The sequence below is a fragment of the Micropterus dolomieu genome, linkage group LG23 (genome assembly GCF_021292245.1).
Source record: "Micropterus dolomieu isolate WLL.071019.BEF.003 ecotype Adirondacks linkage group LG23, ASM2129224v1, whole genome shotgun sequence".
NCBI lineage: Eukaryota > Metazoa > Chordata > Actinopteri > Centrarchiformes > Centrarchidae > Micropterus > Micropterus dolomieu.
The window spans coordinates 26,350,704-26,370,484 of NC_060172.1; the positions used below are offsets into that span (position 1 = coordinate 26,350,704).

General features: G+C 46.2%; 1 protein-coding gene across 1 annotated transcript in view; it reads right to left on the bottom strand.

Annotated features, from left to right (window-relative positions):
* The window catches only part of LOC123963776 (kinase suppressor of Ras 1-like), a 9,916-nt gene extending 375 nt beyond the window's left edge, over positions 1 to 9,541 (bottom strand). The window contains exons 1-2 of the mRNA XM_046040819.1: positions 8,997 to 9,541; positions 301 to 441 (exon numbers count right to left, since the gene is read on the bottom strand). Coding sequence (XP_045896775.1) covers positions 301 to 441; positions 8,997 to 9,212 — 357 coding nt within the window. The 5' untranslated portion in view covers positions 9,213 to 9,541. The remainder of the gene's footprint in view (positions 1 to 300; positions 442 to 8,996) is intronic.
* Positions 9,542 to 19,781: the final 10,240 nt, after the last annotated feature.

A 19,781-nucleotide genomic window follows, 5' to 3' on the forward strand; every position in this document is an offset into this window, starting at 1 on the left:
CACACACACACACACTCTAGGATGAGAGGAAGATTTTTAGGCAACCTATATACTCCTGTAGGTGTGACAAAATAAAGTGCAGTCACTTTCCCACAAGTTTTAAGTTCAGTTTTGTTGCCACTGTTTGCAGCTTCAATATCACGAGAAACGGCAGAGCAAAGAGAGTTTGATAGTATTCGTCATGTGCATGCGAAAAGGGGACTGAGTACACAAACTGACACAAACAGTCACCCAGGCCAGAGAGAAGGGGGAGACAAAGAGAGACAGAGACTGATATTCAAACAACACAACACGACCTACCTCTATGAGCTCCGGTCGCAGGTTGATGGTGCGTAGCCAGTCTCCCAAGTGTGGGTAGCTGTCCAGGGCCTCGGGCCTCTCTGTCTCTGGCACTTTCTGCTTGCACTGCAGCTGTTTACAGATGTATTTCATCAGCTTCACCTGCAGGGAGCAATAGAGAACACAGTGCAGATGGGAGGGGCAGGTTAGAGGGGAGACTCACAGCGTGCTAGGAGCTATAGCTAAGGAGCAGGCCTTCACTGAGGAGGATATCTTTCACACCTCAGTGCAAGGTTCTTTTGAATGCCCTATGTGAGATGACACAGAAATGATGCAGTACATGTGTTTTATTGTTACTGCAATACCACACAATTCTTGTGAGCAATAACACACTTACTACTGACCACTTTTACAAAAGTGATCTTTAGATCCAGACATAAACTTCTATATAGTTTCCATCAACAGATGCCTCTTTAATACAATAAAGGTTAACCTGATGCATGAATTACTCCATGCTCGCACCGTTTTTCCATTCGTACCTGCAGTAACGATTCCAGTGTTTGTTTCACCCAATTTCCCAGTGGCCCCGGTGCACAAGTCAGTTAATTAGATATAAACAGCTATTATCATTTTAATATAATTTCCAGTTAGGTTCAGAGGTACTGTGCACTTTTTTAAAAAATCAGCAGCTATTAGAAAACACGGTACAGAATTGTACCTTTTGTCAGAATCTACCATATCTGTATCTATGTCATAACAATTACATAAGAAATATGACACAATTCCTGTGTGAGCCAATAAAAAAATAAATACAAACAATAAAAAGGCCCAGCTTGTGGTTGGGAACAAAGCTACTTGTTATCAACACCTTCCTTCCTCTCATGTCTCTTCACGAGAGCATCCATAATGTCTCCACATTCTGGTGCTGCTGCTGATGAAGCAGGGGTGTGAATGGAGAAGAGAATAGAGAAGAAGAATAAAAGCTTGCCTGCTGAGCCAGTCCTTTCAACATCACTTAATGACACACATCTCCGCTGTCTTCCTCTTGATGCTTGTATCTGCTAATCAGCACATTAATGACTAAGGCCCTGGTGAAAGGCTTTGCTGTAGTGTCTCATGACGCTGGGTGCATCAGTTAACATTACCAGAACATCCCTAAACCCTTCTATGCTCAAAAGCCAGACCGGTCAATATTTCAAAAACACTCAAATATTCCACGACATATAAAGCTGTGAGACTTTACATCAACACTTTCCAAGCAAATGTCAAGTGCAGTGGTCCTGTGAGTAAGTACTACAATGAACACTATGGTATTGGTTTGCAGTGGCCCACATTGTGCAGCTGAGCGTGGCCGTGTAGTGTGTCTCCTTATCTCGCAGTCTATCTGTAAGAGTCCATTACAGCAGGCAGCACCTTCGGACGAGCTGTGCAACACCAGCTAGCTCTCGACCCACTACGCTCCTCTTGAGTGCCTGAGCGAGTGTCTTTCTCTGCTCATTCAACTTTCTCCCCGACACATCCACTCACCAACCAGACAGAAACTCATACAGCCGCGCTTACTCTCAGAATGTGTGGCCTTGGGATGTAAAAAGGCTGCTTCGTGGCAGCTGACAAAAGCATCTCAGCCAGAGGAATGAAAGAGGAGCGAGAAAGAGGATGGTACGGAGGGAAAATGCTCTCTGTGTCGACTCTGACTGCAGCTTTTCAACTCTGCAATTACTCATCTATTCAGTTGCACTGAGAGCATTATAAAATAATAAAACAGCGCGCATTATTGAACGCAAACTAATAAAATGGGACGTTTTCAAAACTTACAAACAAGGACCATGTCATAAAAGCTGATTGGTCTGGAACAAAATAAATAAACAAAATAAATCCATAACATAAGTGCAAACCGTCAGGCCTTACATATCAATGCCTGCATAATCTTGTCTCTAAAAGCTTCAAAAAACACTGGCTTATGAACAGTATTAAGTGGTGTAATGTGGTGCCCTGTTGTTTCCAAAAAGAGTTGGAACCTACTTTTAGTTGCATTTGACCTTAGAGCCAAGCCCGTGAGAGCAGCTCCTTCTATGGGTGGAAGAGACGGGTAGGCAGCCTGTTCTCCCTCTCTGACATTTATACACAATTGGGCTAGAAACACATGCATCCATGAGCACACATACATACATACATACAGGTTGGACAAGCATATATACCAAGTAGATGGGAGACTAAACAATGTGAAGCTGTGCTAAATGTCATATCCACTCCATTACAAACCAAAATTCAGAATTGCAGAACCTCACAGATTATTCACTGTGCTCTCACCAAGTGTCTGAATTTAGTGTTTCTGGAGATCCGGACTAGCATGGCCAGCGGTAAGGGGCCTTTTGCTTGATGTGGCTAATGAGCTAGCCGCCTTCTTTACCTCCCTATACACCAGTGAAGTGCTGTGACGTCAGGTTACCTAGCAACCCCTCTTCTGAATCGTCAGCAACATTTCAGTGGGATTTTCCCACACATGTGAAGCATGGAACTCATGCACACAATACATCTCAGCATACGAATGTCATCATGCATCTCCACAGGACAATACCTGTGGTACACAAAACATGACCAGCATTTTCATCTCCACTCACAAGCAGAACATTCACTTCATCCATTATCGTCCTAAATAAATAAGGTGGATAGGGTTACACAAGCACACAAGTCCCCCATATCAGCAATGTGTGTATTTGTTTTGGGAGGACAGTCAGGCACATCAACAAACAGAGATAACAACAAGCCCCTCGCATATTATTTTTGGTGCAGTGGAGAAAGCAGCATTTGACGTGTGGCCTGGAGGTGGGAGGAGAAATCGCGTCAGAGCCCACCTGTCAGCAGAGCTAAGCAACACCATGGCAACGGCCTAATGCTGTGAGGAGATGAGTGACAGCCAGTGTGTCAGCCGCCGGAGAGAGGGGAGAAGAGTCCCAGCGCCGGCCTGCCTGACACAGCAGACCCCACTGCTCCCAATTGTTTTCTCAAGGCTCTTGCTGACACAGCCACTTTGGTGCATGTGCCAAGGATAGCATGGCCAATCTGAGAACTGAGCAACAATGATATATATCAGAAAATGATATTTGCACAGGAAGGTCAGTTCATTTCTCTCGGACTAAAAATGCACACATTTCTTGTTGTCAGAACAGGCTCAGTGAATAAAAACTTTCAAAGAAAAGCATTTCTACGCCTTGTGTCATATTAGCTATTGAATGTTAAAAGTCCCAGATGAATAGAGTAATTCTTAGACATCTTTGACAGACATTTGCTGTACAATATAATCTATGAGACAAATGCAAATGTGTACCACATCTGCACACAAGATTATCGCAACACAGGGACGCAAGAGGGATCCTTCTTTACATGTGGCAGCTCCAGTCAGTGTCACAGTGAACATGGTGTGTGACAGTAGCAACAGTAGCAGTGGAGCAGAAAGATAATGCAAATTTAAGGCTAATTTTAACATGGCTTTCAAAGACACATTTATGCAGGGTCATGCAAGCGAGCCATGGTGAGTAGACTCATGTTATATGGCGAATGCACAGTTTTATCTACATGTGAAAAATTATGAAAATGTCAAAAGACAAAAACACAATGGAGCCAAGCTGACCTAGTTATGCAGAGGCCAGGTCAGATGGACTTCTGTGGGGGCTGAACCTACATGGTTGACAATCCCAGACAATAGCCTGCTGCCCATTCTCCATTATTGTTACCACCACTGCAAGTTGACCCGTATACTGGGCTCAGAGGGTGAGGAGGTGATAACGCTCTATAGTAAGGCTGTGCAAGGTTAGTCTATGTCCCAGCCTGCCCCTTGGACTAATTTAGGCTTACATATACAAAAGTACCAATTTATAATGGATGATATGAATGAGTGACTATAGTGGTCAATAAAAAAAGTTTTATGAAAACTGGAAATGATCAAATAAATTAAAAAATGATGGATATACTTACAATAATTCAGGTACATTGCTAATATACTGTATATAGCCAGAACATACAGCAATTTTAACCATTTACAACAAGGCACACCATGCTAACTTCCTTATGATTAGCAGCTGGGGCAAAGCAAATCCCAGAGCAGACCTCAAAATTACAGGATGTAATGCAACTCACCCTGAGTCAGTTTAAGAATAGATTAAGGTCTGCCTACACTGTTCAACTATCTCAATTTCCACATCGTGCAGTTCATTCTTATTGGCTACACCACCCATACTGCAGGAAAAAAAAGGAAACAGAGACAGGGTCGTCGTTGCTCACTAGAGTTGTGTTTCCTGTGTGCCCTCATGTGAGCAACATTCTCCATTGTCTTCTCTTAGGCCCCGACAGACACACACATGCACGCAGCGGTTGTCATGTCATAAGAAGCAGCCAGCCGATTGGCTTTGATTCTCCCCTCCCCTTTCCTCCCTGCTCTCCCTTCTTGCAGAGGCTCTGTGCGCGTCATTTGATTTTCTTATTTAACAACCAACCCTGAAAATGCGTAGGAAGAAAGATGTCTAAATATAGATGCAGCCACAACAGCTCGCACCACGAGCACACAGCAAACTCTCCCCAGCACCAAACACAGAGACAAAACAGAGTGACGCTTGCTGTTTGCTGATCATTTCTGAGAGCAGTGATTAAAAAGATAAGACAGTGAGTTGCATTTATGTAAAGATTTACAGCAATGAATAAATATCTGGCAACATCTGACACTTGATTAAGGTTGTGTAAACAGCAAAACAGTGTCTGGATCAAACAAGCGGCTAAGGCAGTGCAAGTGGGTGTGATAAAGCAAAAGGCAGGAATACATAAAGAACTACAGTAAAGGTAACAATGGAGGCAGCATGAGAGGCCGAGACCAGGCTGAGTGGGATTAACATGTGAAAAGTGAAGTACTAGTTAGCACTCCATTTGAGAGGCCAGTATCATTATCCTCTCACTGGCAAGGCAGAAAAAACACACAGTTCAAGTGGAATAATAAAGCTCTCTCAATGAGAGTATAAAGTGAGTTCAAGCCTCTCTTGATGGCACTCCAGTGCAATAAGGGAGCGATACCCATTTGCACCACGAGTGTGACAACTTCTTTGACCTGACACAGTTCCCTCAAATTCATCACATCAATTAAAGTGGCTTAAAGCTTCAGTAGTAATGGCATCTATCATCTACATCTGCAACAGAATGGTTTACATGAGACCAGATCTTGTACTCCTCTCAGGTCAATGGGTCAAGGTTCAGACACAACAGAGATGAGTTTTAGGGGTGTGTTGTGCATGTCTAAAAAACATTTTGGTTGAAATTTGGATATATTTTATCTATAGAAACTAAATCTATGTCCCAATCTGCTGATTTTAAATTTTTGAAGCATGTGGCAAGTGAAATCTAAACGAGGTATAAAGCAAGAAGTGAAAGTCACACTTATGACAAGATGTACTTTCAAAATGGTGCGCCAGCTAAGGCAGGAAGTAAGACTGCTGATCAAGACAGCACCCTATGCCCTTCCAGTTCCTCTTGAAAAATTGTTGAAAGACAAGGCTTCTTAGCAATGATTTGATCAGATGTCACCAGCTAATCTAAAATCCTCCTTTTATCAGTTCAAACATCTTTCTTTTCTCTTGTCCCCTCAAAGGGTCCTGAAAGGTCAAGGGCAGCTAAACAGCAGCAGACTTGAACACATTTATAAAAAGGGAGGGAAAATGTACGCGTCAATAGACAGTAACAGAGGTAACAGTAACTAAACAGTAAGTTGAATACATTTCAGCTGTCATTTTCACGACATTTATATCCACTTTTGCTGTGCATAAATAGCTGCAACTTCATCCCCTGTTTAAATAATAGAAAATTAGTTTCCAAGAATCTACTATACTTAATCATTAAGTTCTTCCGAATCGATGAAAATCAAGAGGAACCACTCATACATTCGCCCACCCTGCATCTGTGGCATAGAAGATGAACATAAGGAAATGAGAAAGAATAAGTAAAACAGTAAGTTACGGTGAAACATTGGTTCAAAGTCAAAATGGATCAGATAAATTTAAATGGAACAAAAACATGTTTTACCAAACACCTGCATCTACAACAAAGAGAAGATTTTGACTTCAACAGCTCTGCTGATACACAATAAGACCAACAGCAAGTGATGAGTTCAAGGGAAGTTTAAAAAAATATAATAATCAGCAGGGCTGTGACCTAAGCCATTGCTAGGCTACTTGTATATTTATATTTACTTTAGAATTGGAACAGTCCATACAGCTTTACGTACGAGTTACATGTATGCTCTGTAATGTAAGGTAAGGCCAGGCTGAATAGCTACACTTTGAACTTACTATAATCAGTGAAAGTAAGATCAATTAAAATTTAAATAAATATACCATTGTACAAATACAAATTGCTGTGTTGGAAACCAAAAAGTATCTACCTTACCTGTTTCCAATGCAGCAAAAAAAATGTTCCCAGTTGCTCTGATCCACAAGGTACAATAGGGAAGGATACTGAACCTTGCTAAACTTGCTATACTTGAGGTAACCAGATCCACTATTTGCATTTCTAACATTCAGGGATCCTCCCTAATAACGGCCTCTAACCACAGGAAAGAGACCTCAGAGCAGTTTTAATAGCCTTCAAGAAACATGTGAGAGCCGACACGGCCTGCCCATTGTCATGTAGAACAATGCTAGGGGCCAAAATGCATCTGCAAGACAGCGTACCTCAGGAAGTACTGAGCCAGATCACATCCTGTTCCACACAGTGACGAGGTCCGCATGACAACAGATGAAGAAGAGGTGAAGCATGTAGGAGTAGGACAGGACGTGGTCTTGACTTCACATTTCTTTGTATTCAAGCAGTCATGGCTGGCATTTGTTAACCACAGTTTTGCATGAGAAAACAAAGATGTAAGATGCTATGTTCAACAAATGGGTTTCATTTGCACTCACTATAGAAAAGCAGTAGGGACAACTACAAATATGCAAACTGATCTGGTCTGGTTTCTATTCCAGTTAATACTTTTCTTAATTTAATACCAGGCTTCTTTACTTGAGCTTGTGAACATTTGTTCCCACACTTGCCAAACTGCACATGGTGCCTGCCAGCCAGCTAAGAAGCTACCTGATTATTTCTTTTAACATTAATATGATGAAAATGGATAAAACACTGCACCTAAGAACACAGCACAGCGTTGTCATCTATCCCTTGCTCCAATGTATTTTTTTTTTCTTCTGCTTTTGAGCAGGTGATACTGTGTTGCTACCTGGTCTGCTGAGGCAAACCATCTGACAGTAACAAGATAACAAATACATCGCAACTCAACTAAATGGGCTACTTTCTTCACCAGTCATGATTCTTGACCATTTTGAAGATTAGTTCAGCCGGGTTACTGCATCTATGCGTGGCTGAAACTAAATGCTCAGAGCTTTCTGGAACATTAGTTTATAGGGGCATCAGCACAATTGTTCATGCGGTGTTCAGTTATACAGAAATAAAAGAGACATGGATAATTGATAGCCTCCAGCCAATCAGGAGTGAATATTCCTTTTATCCAAGGTATAACGCTTAAATAAACCATGAGCCAGAAAACCCATTTATCATATCTGTAGAATATTACGTCTTGAGCCTATAGATGCATTAATCTACTTTCTACAAGTTGTACCATTCCATTGTTTTTCTCCATGTTTCATCAAAATGTACTGTATCAGCCTTCAATACCCCACACCAACGTCTCTTCCCATCACCCTCCTCAGCAGAAGCAGGGGCTGTTGTCCTCTAATGGCATTGTTACTAACAACATGAAGCTGGACTTTCCATGACATGATTCCTTTAGTCATCTTGCAGCTGAGAATATTGCAAAAACAAGACTAATAAATAAGCACTGCTTTAAATAAAAGGTAGTTTCATATGGGGTGGTTACTTGAAAACAGGATTTTGGATTTAAGCATTTAAAAAAAAAATAAAGCAAGGTGATGGCTGAAATGCTAGAAAGAGAAAATATTGAATGCATCCTTCGCTGATGCCTGCATGCTACCAGGCATGAGTCCTCTATCACACTGCCTGCTATGGCAAGACATGCTGAGGCCCTACAAAACCGTGGCTCGCGAAGCAATGTCAAGTCATCCCAACACGACTGAACTGAATCTGCATCCAGATGCAGGAAAGCAGCGCGCACAATCAACCCTGCGTGCTCACGGTTGGGAGACAGATAAACACGCGGAATGGGTTGCACATTTCGTTTTGCATTTGACTTGCGTGCCTACTGTACAGCCACGAAATCCTGTGCAGAGAACAGAACACGGTAACATAAATAATCACAGTATCAGATTATTGAATATGAGCCATTGGGCCAGGCTAAAATCAGCTGCACAGCACGGTGCTGTGAACTATCCGAGGGGCTCCTGACAAATATTTCCACCTAGAGAAAGAGGTCACACGGGCATCACGGATATCTCGAGCATTTATGGATCTTCTAAGCACACAATGAAACCCCCCCGTACGAGGCAAACCTTTCAGATGATTTTTCAGTCATCTCCACCTCAGTGCATCGACCCAGTAGTATACTGTAAGCGACAAAATGTGCTCACTCAGTATAGGGCGCCTCGGTTGCAGCCAATGCTCAGCCTACATGAGGCGGACATAGCGTTAGGGCTTCATGACTCCGCAATTTGACTATAGACTGCTTTCTATCGCAGGACGGGCTTTGACATATCTGAAAAGCTCATTACCTCTAAAGTGCGTATTTCTTGCTGCGTGAGGTCGTTGGACGCGGCGCATTTGGTCCGTAGCCCCTGTAAACTGGAGATGGAGATTTCAATCATATTCTGGATGAGTTCGCATTGATGTAGTGCGGCCATCGCTGCGCCACCGCCACTAACGTTATCCCTCTTCGGCTGCTCATCACTCTCGACCATCTTCCCACCTTTAGCAGACACACTATCCATTCCTCAGCATTGGGCACGGCTGGAAGGGCTGGAGTCAAACTGTTAAGCTCAAAACATATGCAGCAGTCCAGCGACGCAGCAACCTATTGTGGAAGTTAGCTGACAGCAAATGTCCCCAGCTTCTAATCTGGAAAAGTCAGGATGCAAAGAATTATTTATATATATATATTTTTATCAAAACAAGACGCTCGACGGAAACCGAGCTTGAGAAGCGATCCAAAGTCCAGCTCGGCTTGTATTTTCAGTCCGTACAGGCTACCAACGAGAGGCTACTCTCTTCCACCGACAGCTCTGGCAGAGGCTTTCGCCGTCTGTCAGCTGTTGGGAACATCGTGGGGCGCGGTGCAATCTGGGAAATGAAGTCGCCCCGTTTACCAAAAATAAATAAATAACTGCCTTCCACTCTACATCCCTTCATCCTCCCCCACCGTCTCGTTCGTGTGCTCGCGCACACAAATGAAAAGAAAAAAATATATATATAGTAGGCCTACCAGGTATAAAAAAGGATAACGTTTTTGCTTTTAAAATGAAAACTCATTTAAGTGAAATGTTAAAGTACATAGTATATAGAAATGTTATAGTATATAGTATATATATAATATATATATAATAGTATATGGGAAACCGGGTATTGTTGGCTTCAGCTACTATAACTCGCTGAATTTTTTAACTAGAGTTCTCAAACTTTAATACAAAGTTTTGTTCACTACAAATGGCACCAATTCAATCCTCTAAAAGTCCATCACAGACCTCATACATTTACGTCAACATGGTGTGCTTTAGTTACAACCATAGACTTTATATAAAAGGTAACAACCTACCCTACTACCGGGGTTGTTACGGGAGCCCTAAGCGGCCATCGATTCATATCTTTATTTTACTCCGTTTTCCCATGATAACGGGATAATTATCTCGTGATCTCTAGATAACTAAACAGTAGTTTACACTGTTAACACATGGGTTGACAAGAACTTTGTTAATGGTAATTTCACAGTGTTTCTAGTGTTAGCTGTCTGTCTAGCTCAGTTGGTAAGGCACAGGTCTTACAGTTAAAAGATTGTGAGTTCGATCCTCATAGGAGATTAACTTTTCAAAATTATTTTTCATATTCATCTCCAACAAAGTTGTTCTGAAGATGACTGATTCATATGCTCACAATTAAGCATGTGCTGGAGTGTGCGCATCCCAGCGATTGGTCCACATTCATCAACCTATGGACTTTTCATTTCCCCATCATTCCCAGGCAGAGGAAATTCATCCACTTCTCATTCAGGAGAATCCATTTAACTACACAGAACCTTTGAACTAGCCATCGGGAAATGTGTGACTGGATTCCCCTGAATCTCTTCATAACAACTTTGTTTAAGAGAATGTTTAAAAACACATAGAGAAATAAAAAAGTTTGCAGAAAGTGGGAATTGAACCTGCAATCCACCAACTGAGCTAACTAGCCTACTGACAAAATGATCATAAAGACATAACTGACTGACCCCTGTATTCAGCTATGGTTCGTTATCTCAAGATCATGAAAACATTATCCCATTTTCACGGGAAAACGGAGTAAAAAATTTCTTTTTTTAAAAATCGATGTCCGTTTAGGGCCTCCCTTGGTTGTAACACAAGCTGGGGTAAGTTGTAACAATAAGACAAAAGAAGCAAAAATGGATGCCACACTAGATGATACGCTTCAAAAACAGATATAAAAGAACAATGTTTCTCTCTCTGCAACAGACTATGTCATCTTGATTCAAGATGGCGGCAGCCTCTGGATTACGCTCTGTAGTGCATTGTGTTTTTGTTTATTAACGCTGTTTTCTGCCTTCCCTCTCTGGTAACATTTACCAGAGAAGAGCTCTTAAATATTGTAGGCTACTTTCTACTGCTCATACTATTCCACCGCTCCTTAACGAACCCGGAACTTTCCCAGAGTTATTAGTTGGAGGAGCAGCAGTTCTGTTTGGGATCCTTCGGAAATGCTGCAGGGGAAAATGAGCAGGCGCGCTAGTTCGCACTGCACTCTCTTCAATTCACCTGGTGAATGTCCGCTCTCTAGCCATCAAAATGGACAAACTGCTTCTCCTCAACAGTACTAACTCGGACTTCTGAGGTGGACTCTGTTTCTACATAAACGAAGGTTGGTGCACAGATGTCACAATGTTGGAAAAATCATGCAGCCCTCACTTAGAGACATTTATAAATTGTAAACCTTTTTATTCACTTCGGGAGTTTTCCTCGTTTGTTCTGGTCACTGTTTACATTCCACCTCAGGCATGTGTTAGTGAGGCGTTACTATACCTGGTCGACCAGATAACTAACGTGGAGAAAAAACATCCAGACTCCCAACTCATTGTTCTTGGGGACTTTAACAAAGCAAACCTCAGTCATGAACTTCCAAAGTACAGACAGCATATTAAGTGTCCCACCAGGGACACTAACACACTAGACCACTGCTACACTACATTAAAGGACGCCTATCGCTCTGTTCCCCGTGCAGCCTTGGGACTCTCTGATCACTGTCTGGTTCATCTTCTCCTGACACACAGGCAAAAACTGAAATCTGCTAAACCTGGTGTAAAGACTGAATAGATGGACCAATGAGTCAAAGCTGGAGTTACAGGCCTGCTTTGACTGCACTGACTGGAGTGTTTTTGAGGCTGCAGCCACTGACCTGGACGAACTAACTGACATTGTGACATCTTACATCAGTTTTTGTGAGGACATGTGTGTGCCGACTAAAACCTTCCGCACATACAACAACCAAAAACCCTGGTTCACAGCGAAACTCAGGCAGCTTTGTCAGAAGGAGGAGGCCTTCAGAAGTGGGAACAGAGTCTTGTACAACCAGACTAAAGAGGTCAAAAACAATCACCTTTCCCCTCTGACACACTGCCACCCCCCCCCCCTCTGACCCCTCACCTGCACTCAAGATCTGTGAAGAGGACGTGAGCCACCTCTTCCAAAGGCAGAAGATCGGGAAGGCTCCTAACCCAGACGGTGTGTCTCCATCCTGCCTGAAAATCTGTGCAGACCAGCTGGGCCCCCATCTTCACTCAGATCTTCAACAGATCACTGGAGCTGTGTGAAGTTCACTCCTGCTTCAAACGCTCCACAATCATCCGGGTCCCCCAAAAACCCTCCATCTCTGAATTAAATGACTACAGGCCTGTTGCCCTGACATCTGTAGTCATGAAGTCCTTTGAAAGACTGGTGTTAGCCCACCTGAAGGACATTACAGACCCCTTGCTGGAACCCTGCAGTTTGCCTACAGGGCTAACAGGTCAGTGGATGATGCCATCAACTTGGGACGGCATTGCATCCTGCAACACCTCGACTCTCCAGGGACATATGCAAGGATCTTGTTCGTGGACTTCAGCTCGGCGTTCAACACCATCATCCCAGACATCCTCAGCACCAAACTCACCCTGCTCACTGTGCCAGCCTCCACCTGTCAGTGGATCACAAACTTCCTGACTGACAGGAGTCAGTAGGTGAGGCTGGGGAACATCACATCCAGCACCCGGACTATTAGCACTGGCGCCCCCCAGGGGTGTGTGCTCTCCCCACTGCTCTTCTCCCTCTACACCTACAACTGCACCTCAGGGGACCCATCTGTCAAACTTCTGAAGTTTGCTGAAGATACAACGGTCATCGGCCTCATCCGGGGCGGTGATGAGTCCTACAGACGGGAGGTTGATCATCTGGCTCTCTGGTGCGGCCAGAACAACCTGGAGCTTAACATGCTCAAAACTGTGGAGATGATCATGGACAAATTATCAGGGGTAAATACATCACATGTTGCCTAAGAAACATCTCGGGTTACGTATGTAACCCTTGTTCCCCGAGAAGGGGAACAAGACACTGCGTCGGTGACGACACTATGGGAACGCCTCTGGGTGTGGCAGGGCTGAACTATGAATGAAACTACTCCAATCCTGTTGGTGTTACTAGAATGGTAGTGTGTGACGGCGTAACCGGAGGGGTATATAAGCACGCCGGCACACAGGACACATTAGCCCTTTCTATGAAGCAAGGCACTCCAGGCGGGGTGAGGTGTGGCGGACCGACGCAGTGTCTCCCCTTCTCGGGGAACAAGGGTTACATACGTAACCCGAGACGTTCCCCTTCGAGGGAACTCGAACTGCGTCGGTGACGACACTATGGGAATGAGATACCCACTTAGGCCGCGCCGAAACCCCGCCTGCCCCCAGCGTGCAGAACGTGACGGCACGACTAGGAGGAGAGCGCACGGGTGCCGGGTGTAGAAGGAAGGTCCAGACTGTAAAACCGGATAAAAGTGTGAGGGGTGGCCCAGCCAGCTGCGTCACACAAATCCTGGAGTGACGCCCCTGCGAGGAGGGACATAGAAGCTGCCAGTAGAGTGCGCCCTTACGGCCATAGGTGAAGGCAAACCGCACACCTGATAGACCAGGGAAATAGTCTGAACGATCCAGTTGCTGATAGTGTGTTTAGAGGCGGGGAGCCCAGCCTTGGGGGAACCGAAACACACCAGCAACTAGTCTGCTTTCCTCCACCGGGAAGACCTCAGAGTGTAAATACTCTGACAGGGCAGAGCAGATGAAGTCTCCCGTCCTCCGCCGTCACATGAGGTGGGGGATGAAACGCCTGCAGCACCGTGGACCCTGCCAGTCTGGCCGGAACCTTAGGGACATAACCTGGACAAGGGTGCAGGATGGCCCTGACCCTCCCTGGGGCAAACTCCAGGCATTGGGGAGAAATCGAAAGTGCCTGGAGATCCCCCACCCTCCTCAGAGAGGTGATAGTGAGGAGAAAGGTCATCTTAAGGGTCAGGTGCTTGGCCTCAGCCGACTCCAGGGGTTCAAAGGGGGCCTCAACCAGCGCTTCGAGAACCACTGCCAGGTCCCAGGTGGGAACCCTGGAACGAGTCACGGGTCTCATCCTCCTGGCTCCACGCATGACCAGTGGAAGCCTCACCAAGGGCCCATCACTCAGAGGGGCATGGAATGCTGCTATGGCAGCCATATACACTTTGAGCGTGGACGGGGAGAGGCCAGCGGAGAAACGGTGCTGGAGGAACTCCAGTATCATAATTACCGAGCAGGTAACTGGGTCCACCGCCCGTTCTCTGCACCAGGTGGTGAACACATTCCACTTTAGGCCGTACATCCTTCTCGTGGACGGGGCTCTGGAGCTGAGCAGCGTCTCGACTGCTCCTGTCGTCGGGCCCACCTCTAGGAACTGCGCCCCCTCAGGGGCCAGACCCATAGCTGCCACAGGGCGGGGTGCGGGTGAAAGATCTGGCCCTCCGCCTGGGACAGCAGGTCTCTCCTCAGAGGGACCTGCCAAGGTGGGACTTGAGGAGCGATATTAAATCCGAGAACCACAATCGTGCCGGCCAAAACGGGTCTACTAGTAGTAGACTGACGCCGTCCTGGGTGACCCGCTCCAGAACCCGGGAAGCAGAGCGGCTGGGGGAAACGCATACAGACGCAGCTTCGGCCACGTCTGCACCATGGCATCCAGCCCTAGCGGGGCTGGGGGCGAGAGGGAGAACCACAGGGGACAGTGCGCAGTCTCTCTGGACGCAAATAAGTCCACATCTATGGGGCCGAACTCTTCGCATAATAACTCCACCACCTCGGGGTGGAGTCTCCATTCCCCGGGCCTCAGCCCCTGTCTCGACAGCAGGTCTGCTCCTTGATTCTGGGTCCCAGGGATGTACATCGCTCTGAGGGACAGCAGTCTCTGCTGGGACCACAGGAGGATCTGATGTGCCAGTTTGCAAAATGGGCGCGAGCGCAGACCCTCCTGGTGATTCAAATAGGCCACCACTGCTGTATTGTCGGTTCTGACAAGGATGTGGTGACCGCGGAGGGCGGGCAGAAAACTCCTCAGAGCTCTGAAAACCTCCAACATTTCCAGGCAATTTATGTGCCAAGAGAAATGATGCTCCTCCCAGGAGCCTCTCGCGAAGTGGCCGTACATGACCGCGCCCCATCCCGTGAGTGAGGTGTCTGTTGAAATAATTGTTCGCCGACAGGTCGCTCCCAACACGGGACCTTGGGACAGGAACCAAGATTTCCTCCATACAGACAGGGAACGAAGGCACCCTGGTGAACGTGCGGGGAGATAGTGCTAGGCCGAACGGAAGAACCCGATACTGGTAAGCCGTGCCCCCAAAGGCGAACCTCAGGAACTTCCCGTGAGAGGGACGGATGGAGATGTGGAAATAAGCGTCTTGCAGATCTATCATGATAAACCAATCCTCGGATTGGATGTGACTGATGATGGCGGGGATGGTAAGCATCCTGAACCTGAATCTCCTCAGAGATTGGTTCAGGGACCGCAGATCCAAAATCTGACGCAATCCTCCGTCCTTCTTGGGAACCAGGAAGTATCGGCTGTAGAAGCCGGCTTCTTTGACCGGCGGGGAAATGAGTTCTATGGCCCCTTTCCTTAGCAGAGAGCGGACGTCCTGTCCCAACACCTGGCCCCCTACTCGAAGACTCAGGACCTCTTCCCCCGGGCCCGCCACGACTGAATGACGGTCCTCAGATCCGTCTTCTCGGGGGGCTGTGGGCGAAAGCGCCATCTTGCGTCCCAGGTTGGTTGAGGGGGATCCCGTGAAGCGACGCTCTGCTTCTTGCTGCGGCGGTAGGTGCTGGACGAAGGCTGCGTCCGCCTTTCCTGAGCCGTCGCGGTCCTGGAGTCTGACCGGCGGGGGAGATATCGCTCAAACGCATCCCCCTGAGTTTTGGCGTGCTGGAACCTGTTGACGACAGCATCCACTGCTTCGCCAAACAGGCCAGTAGGTGAGAGGGGCGCATCAAAGGAGAAAAGCCCTCTCCTTCCCCTGGATGCCCGAGAGGTTGAGCCACAGATGGCGCTCTGTAGCCACCAAAGCCGCCATGGATCGGCCGATGGAACGGCCGATGGAACGGCCGATGGAACGGCCCGTTTCCTTGGTCACGGGTCACGAGCTAAGTCCGTCGCTCTACGGAGCTCAGTCAGGTCCTCCTCAGAGGGACCACCCCCTACGTCACAGTCCCGAAGGAGATCAGTCTGGTATGCCTGCAAGACAGCCATCGTGTGCAGACTAGCTCCAGCTCGACCCGCTGCCATGTAGGCCTTGCCTGATACGGCTTGGTGGGGAGCACCGGCGTCCGGAGGGATGAGGCGAGGTGGGAGAGAGGTAGCTAGCCAGCGCCTCCTCCACTCGTGGCATTGCTCTGTAGCCGTGCTGTCTGATCTCTGTCACGTTGCCGTAGTCCAGCCGGGCGGATGTAGACAGCCGTGCAGAGAAGGGTTTGTTCCACGATCTACCGCAGAAACCGCTCGTCTAGTTTGCTGCCCAACCAACGGCTGCTGCACCGCCTGTGGCCAATCAATGTGTGTGTCACCACTTCTAACAACTCCTCGTATCCTGGCAAGGGCTGATGACGTTCCGTTTCCCCGAAGTCATTCTCCATGCTAAGCACATCTAGCTCCTCAGAGCCAGATCGTGCAAGCCTCTCCGGACTCACCCCTCGAGTGGGAGAAACCTTGAAACGGGCTCCCGATCGGGGACGAGGGGAGGAGGATTCCGCGGACGAGGACCGGAAAAAGGCCTCAGCCGTTCCGGCACGTTCCCCTCGAGGGCTGCCTGGCCGTGTGACATCCCCAGGCATGAGACGAACATCCCATGGGTATCACCTTCCGTGATGAAACGCTGACAGGGAAAGACACACTGTCGGAATCGCTTCGACATGATCTGCTTCGTCTCGACTTCAGGTAGGATGATGGAGCTTCCAAACATAGCCAGAGTGCCTGCTCAATAAAAAGAAGCTAATGTGTCCTGTGTGCCGGCGTGCTTATATACCCCTCCGGTTACGCCGTCACACACTACCGTTCTAGTAACACCAATAGGATTGGAGTAGTTTCATTCATAGTTCAGCCCTGCCACGCCCAGAGGCGTTCCCATAGTGTCGTCACCGACGCAGTCCGAGTTCCCTCGAAGGGGAACTACATTTTAATCTGATATAAGTCAAACAACTTTATCTGCAATAGTATAGATACTAAACAAAATATTAGGGCTGAAACAATTCATCGATTAAATCGATAAAATCGATAAAATCGATTAATAAAATGCATTGATGCATTTATCACTGTCGCACATCGCGTTTACGCTGTGAACACAACGTGATTATGATGGCGCTGTTTGCAAAGTGGAGGAAGAGAGAGAAAATAGCAAGGGACAAAGAAGAAAGTGTCCAAAGTATGGGATTATTTAAAGCTAAAGAAAACTACAACTCTGTAATATTACCACGAAACGAAACTTATGTCGCCTGGGCAACAGGACGACGGCACCTGATCAGAAAGCAGCTGGTGTTCTGCCAGCAGACCACAGACATGGTAACAGTAACTTTAGCATTTAACTGAAATCATGATTGATTGTTGAGTTAAAGGCTAGCCAAAGTAAGCCGCAGTCCTCAGCGGAAAATGTGACCACGTGCATTTGTTGTTCTCCTTTTTGGGCCGTGAGTTGTAACCTCACAGTCATGAGTTAACTGGGTGTCTGGAGCTGCACCTTTTAACTCCCCTCCAGCTCTCTCTGTACCTCAGACAATCCCTGCTACCTGTGTATGCTAATCCATCCTTTCACCCAGATTGTTTGTATTTATAATCGCTATCTTTATAATACCAAACAGCTGTTTGTGAGACCAGCATCGGGTGACAGAGCTGTTGTCAGCTCCTGTAGTGTGTGTGTCTCCCTGTTACCGATCAGTCACGTAGTGTGAACGCCACAATGACTTCAAGACTGCCGTCATATGACGGCAAGTTGTGTGAACGGCACAGCCATCGGCCGACGCTGAAAGTCCTGTAGTCTGCATGAGCGTTTAGTATAACTTGTATAGCACTCGGGTGATGTTTGACTTTGTAAAGCAGCTGTCTGGTTGTTGGTCTGATGTTTGCTGTATGACATACTATGAATTTCCAAAAGGACTAATAAATCACCTAAACATGCACAGCTGATCCTGTTACCGGGGGGCGGCGGCGATTCGTTGAAATAATCTATAGTAGCTTTGAATACTAAAATCATCGTTAGCTGCAGCCCTACAAAATATAGTCTCGGTCAAAAAATTTACTTGGACCTCAAAATCAGTTTTTTCTCTATATATTCTGATTGTAACTGTTTCCTGCCTTGACAACCACCGTGTGTGATGGGGAAGGAAGTAGGACTGGAAAGATCTCATGACTCTTATCTCTATCTTATCTCTAATTGGTGGAATTTGTGTTGTTACAACTCTCCCCATGTTGCAACCATACCCGGTCTCCCCTAATGGCTGCATTCCAATTAGGTGCTCCAGTTAGGGACCTGAAGACATTTTGACATAGGCCTATATGTTGGGTATTTTGCTTGCTGGTTCACTGTCACATTGGCTTCCTGGGTCACTTAAACAAGTCAAAATACCTGCTTTGAAAAGGGCCTTTTGTGCATGCTGCACTGGTATGGCTTACTGGGATGCTAAGTAGAATAGCAATCATTTATGTATTAGATTCACCTGGATTTCCCTGCTGTAATAAGTCAAAAGGCCTATTCCGTGACAACAAAGCAGACAATAAATACTATAAAGTAGTATGATAGGATCTGCATTACAGGGGTGCTGTGATGAATTCTCAGAATACTCTTCTTTCTCCACACTGATACTGCACAATTGCATAGGAGTGTGGAGAGACAGGGCTGGCAATGCAAGAGAAGCTTTGGGCCCCAAGAATAATCACCACCTTTCACCTCACTCACAGCTCTATGCACTCACTGCCAGTACACACTCTGGGCTGAGCAAAAGAGATGCGCCATAAGGCCTCCAGGAATACTATAGACGTTTTAGCAATATGATGAACAGGATGCAGCCGGTTCTTTCTATTTTATAAGAGGTACAATCTGGGATCAGTGTACAGCCCCCTCCCCATCCCACCAATCCAAGTCCACATAGTTGACATTCCACTTGCATGTAGTTGAGCGTACATGGTCTACATTCAAATGCAGACAGTGCACTTTCCACAATGATGTGATGTTTGGTGTGGAAAGGGTGCAGTACACCTATAGAGTATTAGGCCTTTAATAGTGCATATTTTAGATTGTTGTTTGTTGCACATAATCTCTCTCCTCAGACGTCTAACAGTTACTACAAATGAGGTGGTCTAATTGAAATTGATAACTAAATCCTCCCACTCACAGTCTTACGTCCACACTAAAAGCAAAAAGAGCATGCATCCAAATATGAAGAAATAACGGTATGTTACAAATCTCCAAAGTGATGGAACTTATGGCAACTTCAAAACCAAGGCACATCGTTTGTCCTCATATTGGGAAAGTACATATCATATGTATGGGGGTGGGAGGAGTGTGCAGGTTTCCACAACCATGAAGCAACAGTACACATGGCTCATTGCTGCAATGAGGGTGTGATGTTCCTTCCTTTAATATACCCTGATTATACAATGGAAAGTGAGTCACTTCTCATAGAGCCCTGTGTTCCTCCTCTCCATCTGCCTATCTGTCCCTTCTCGTCTTCTGATTGCAGGGGAAATTGAACTGCATTGTACACT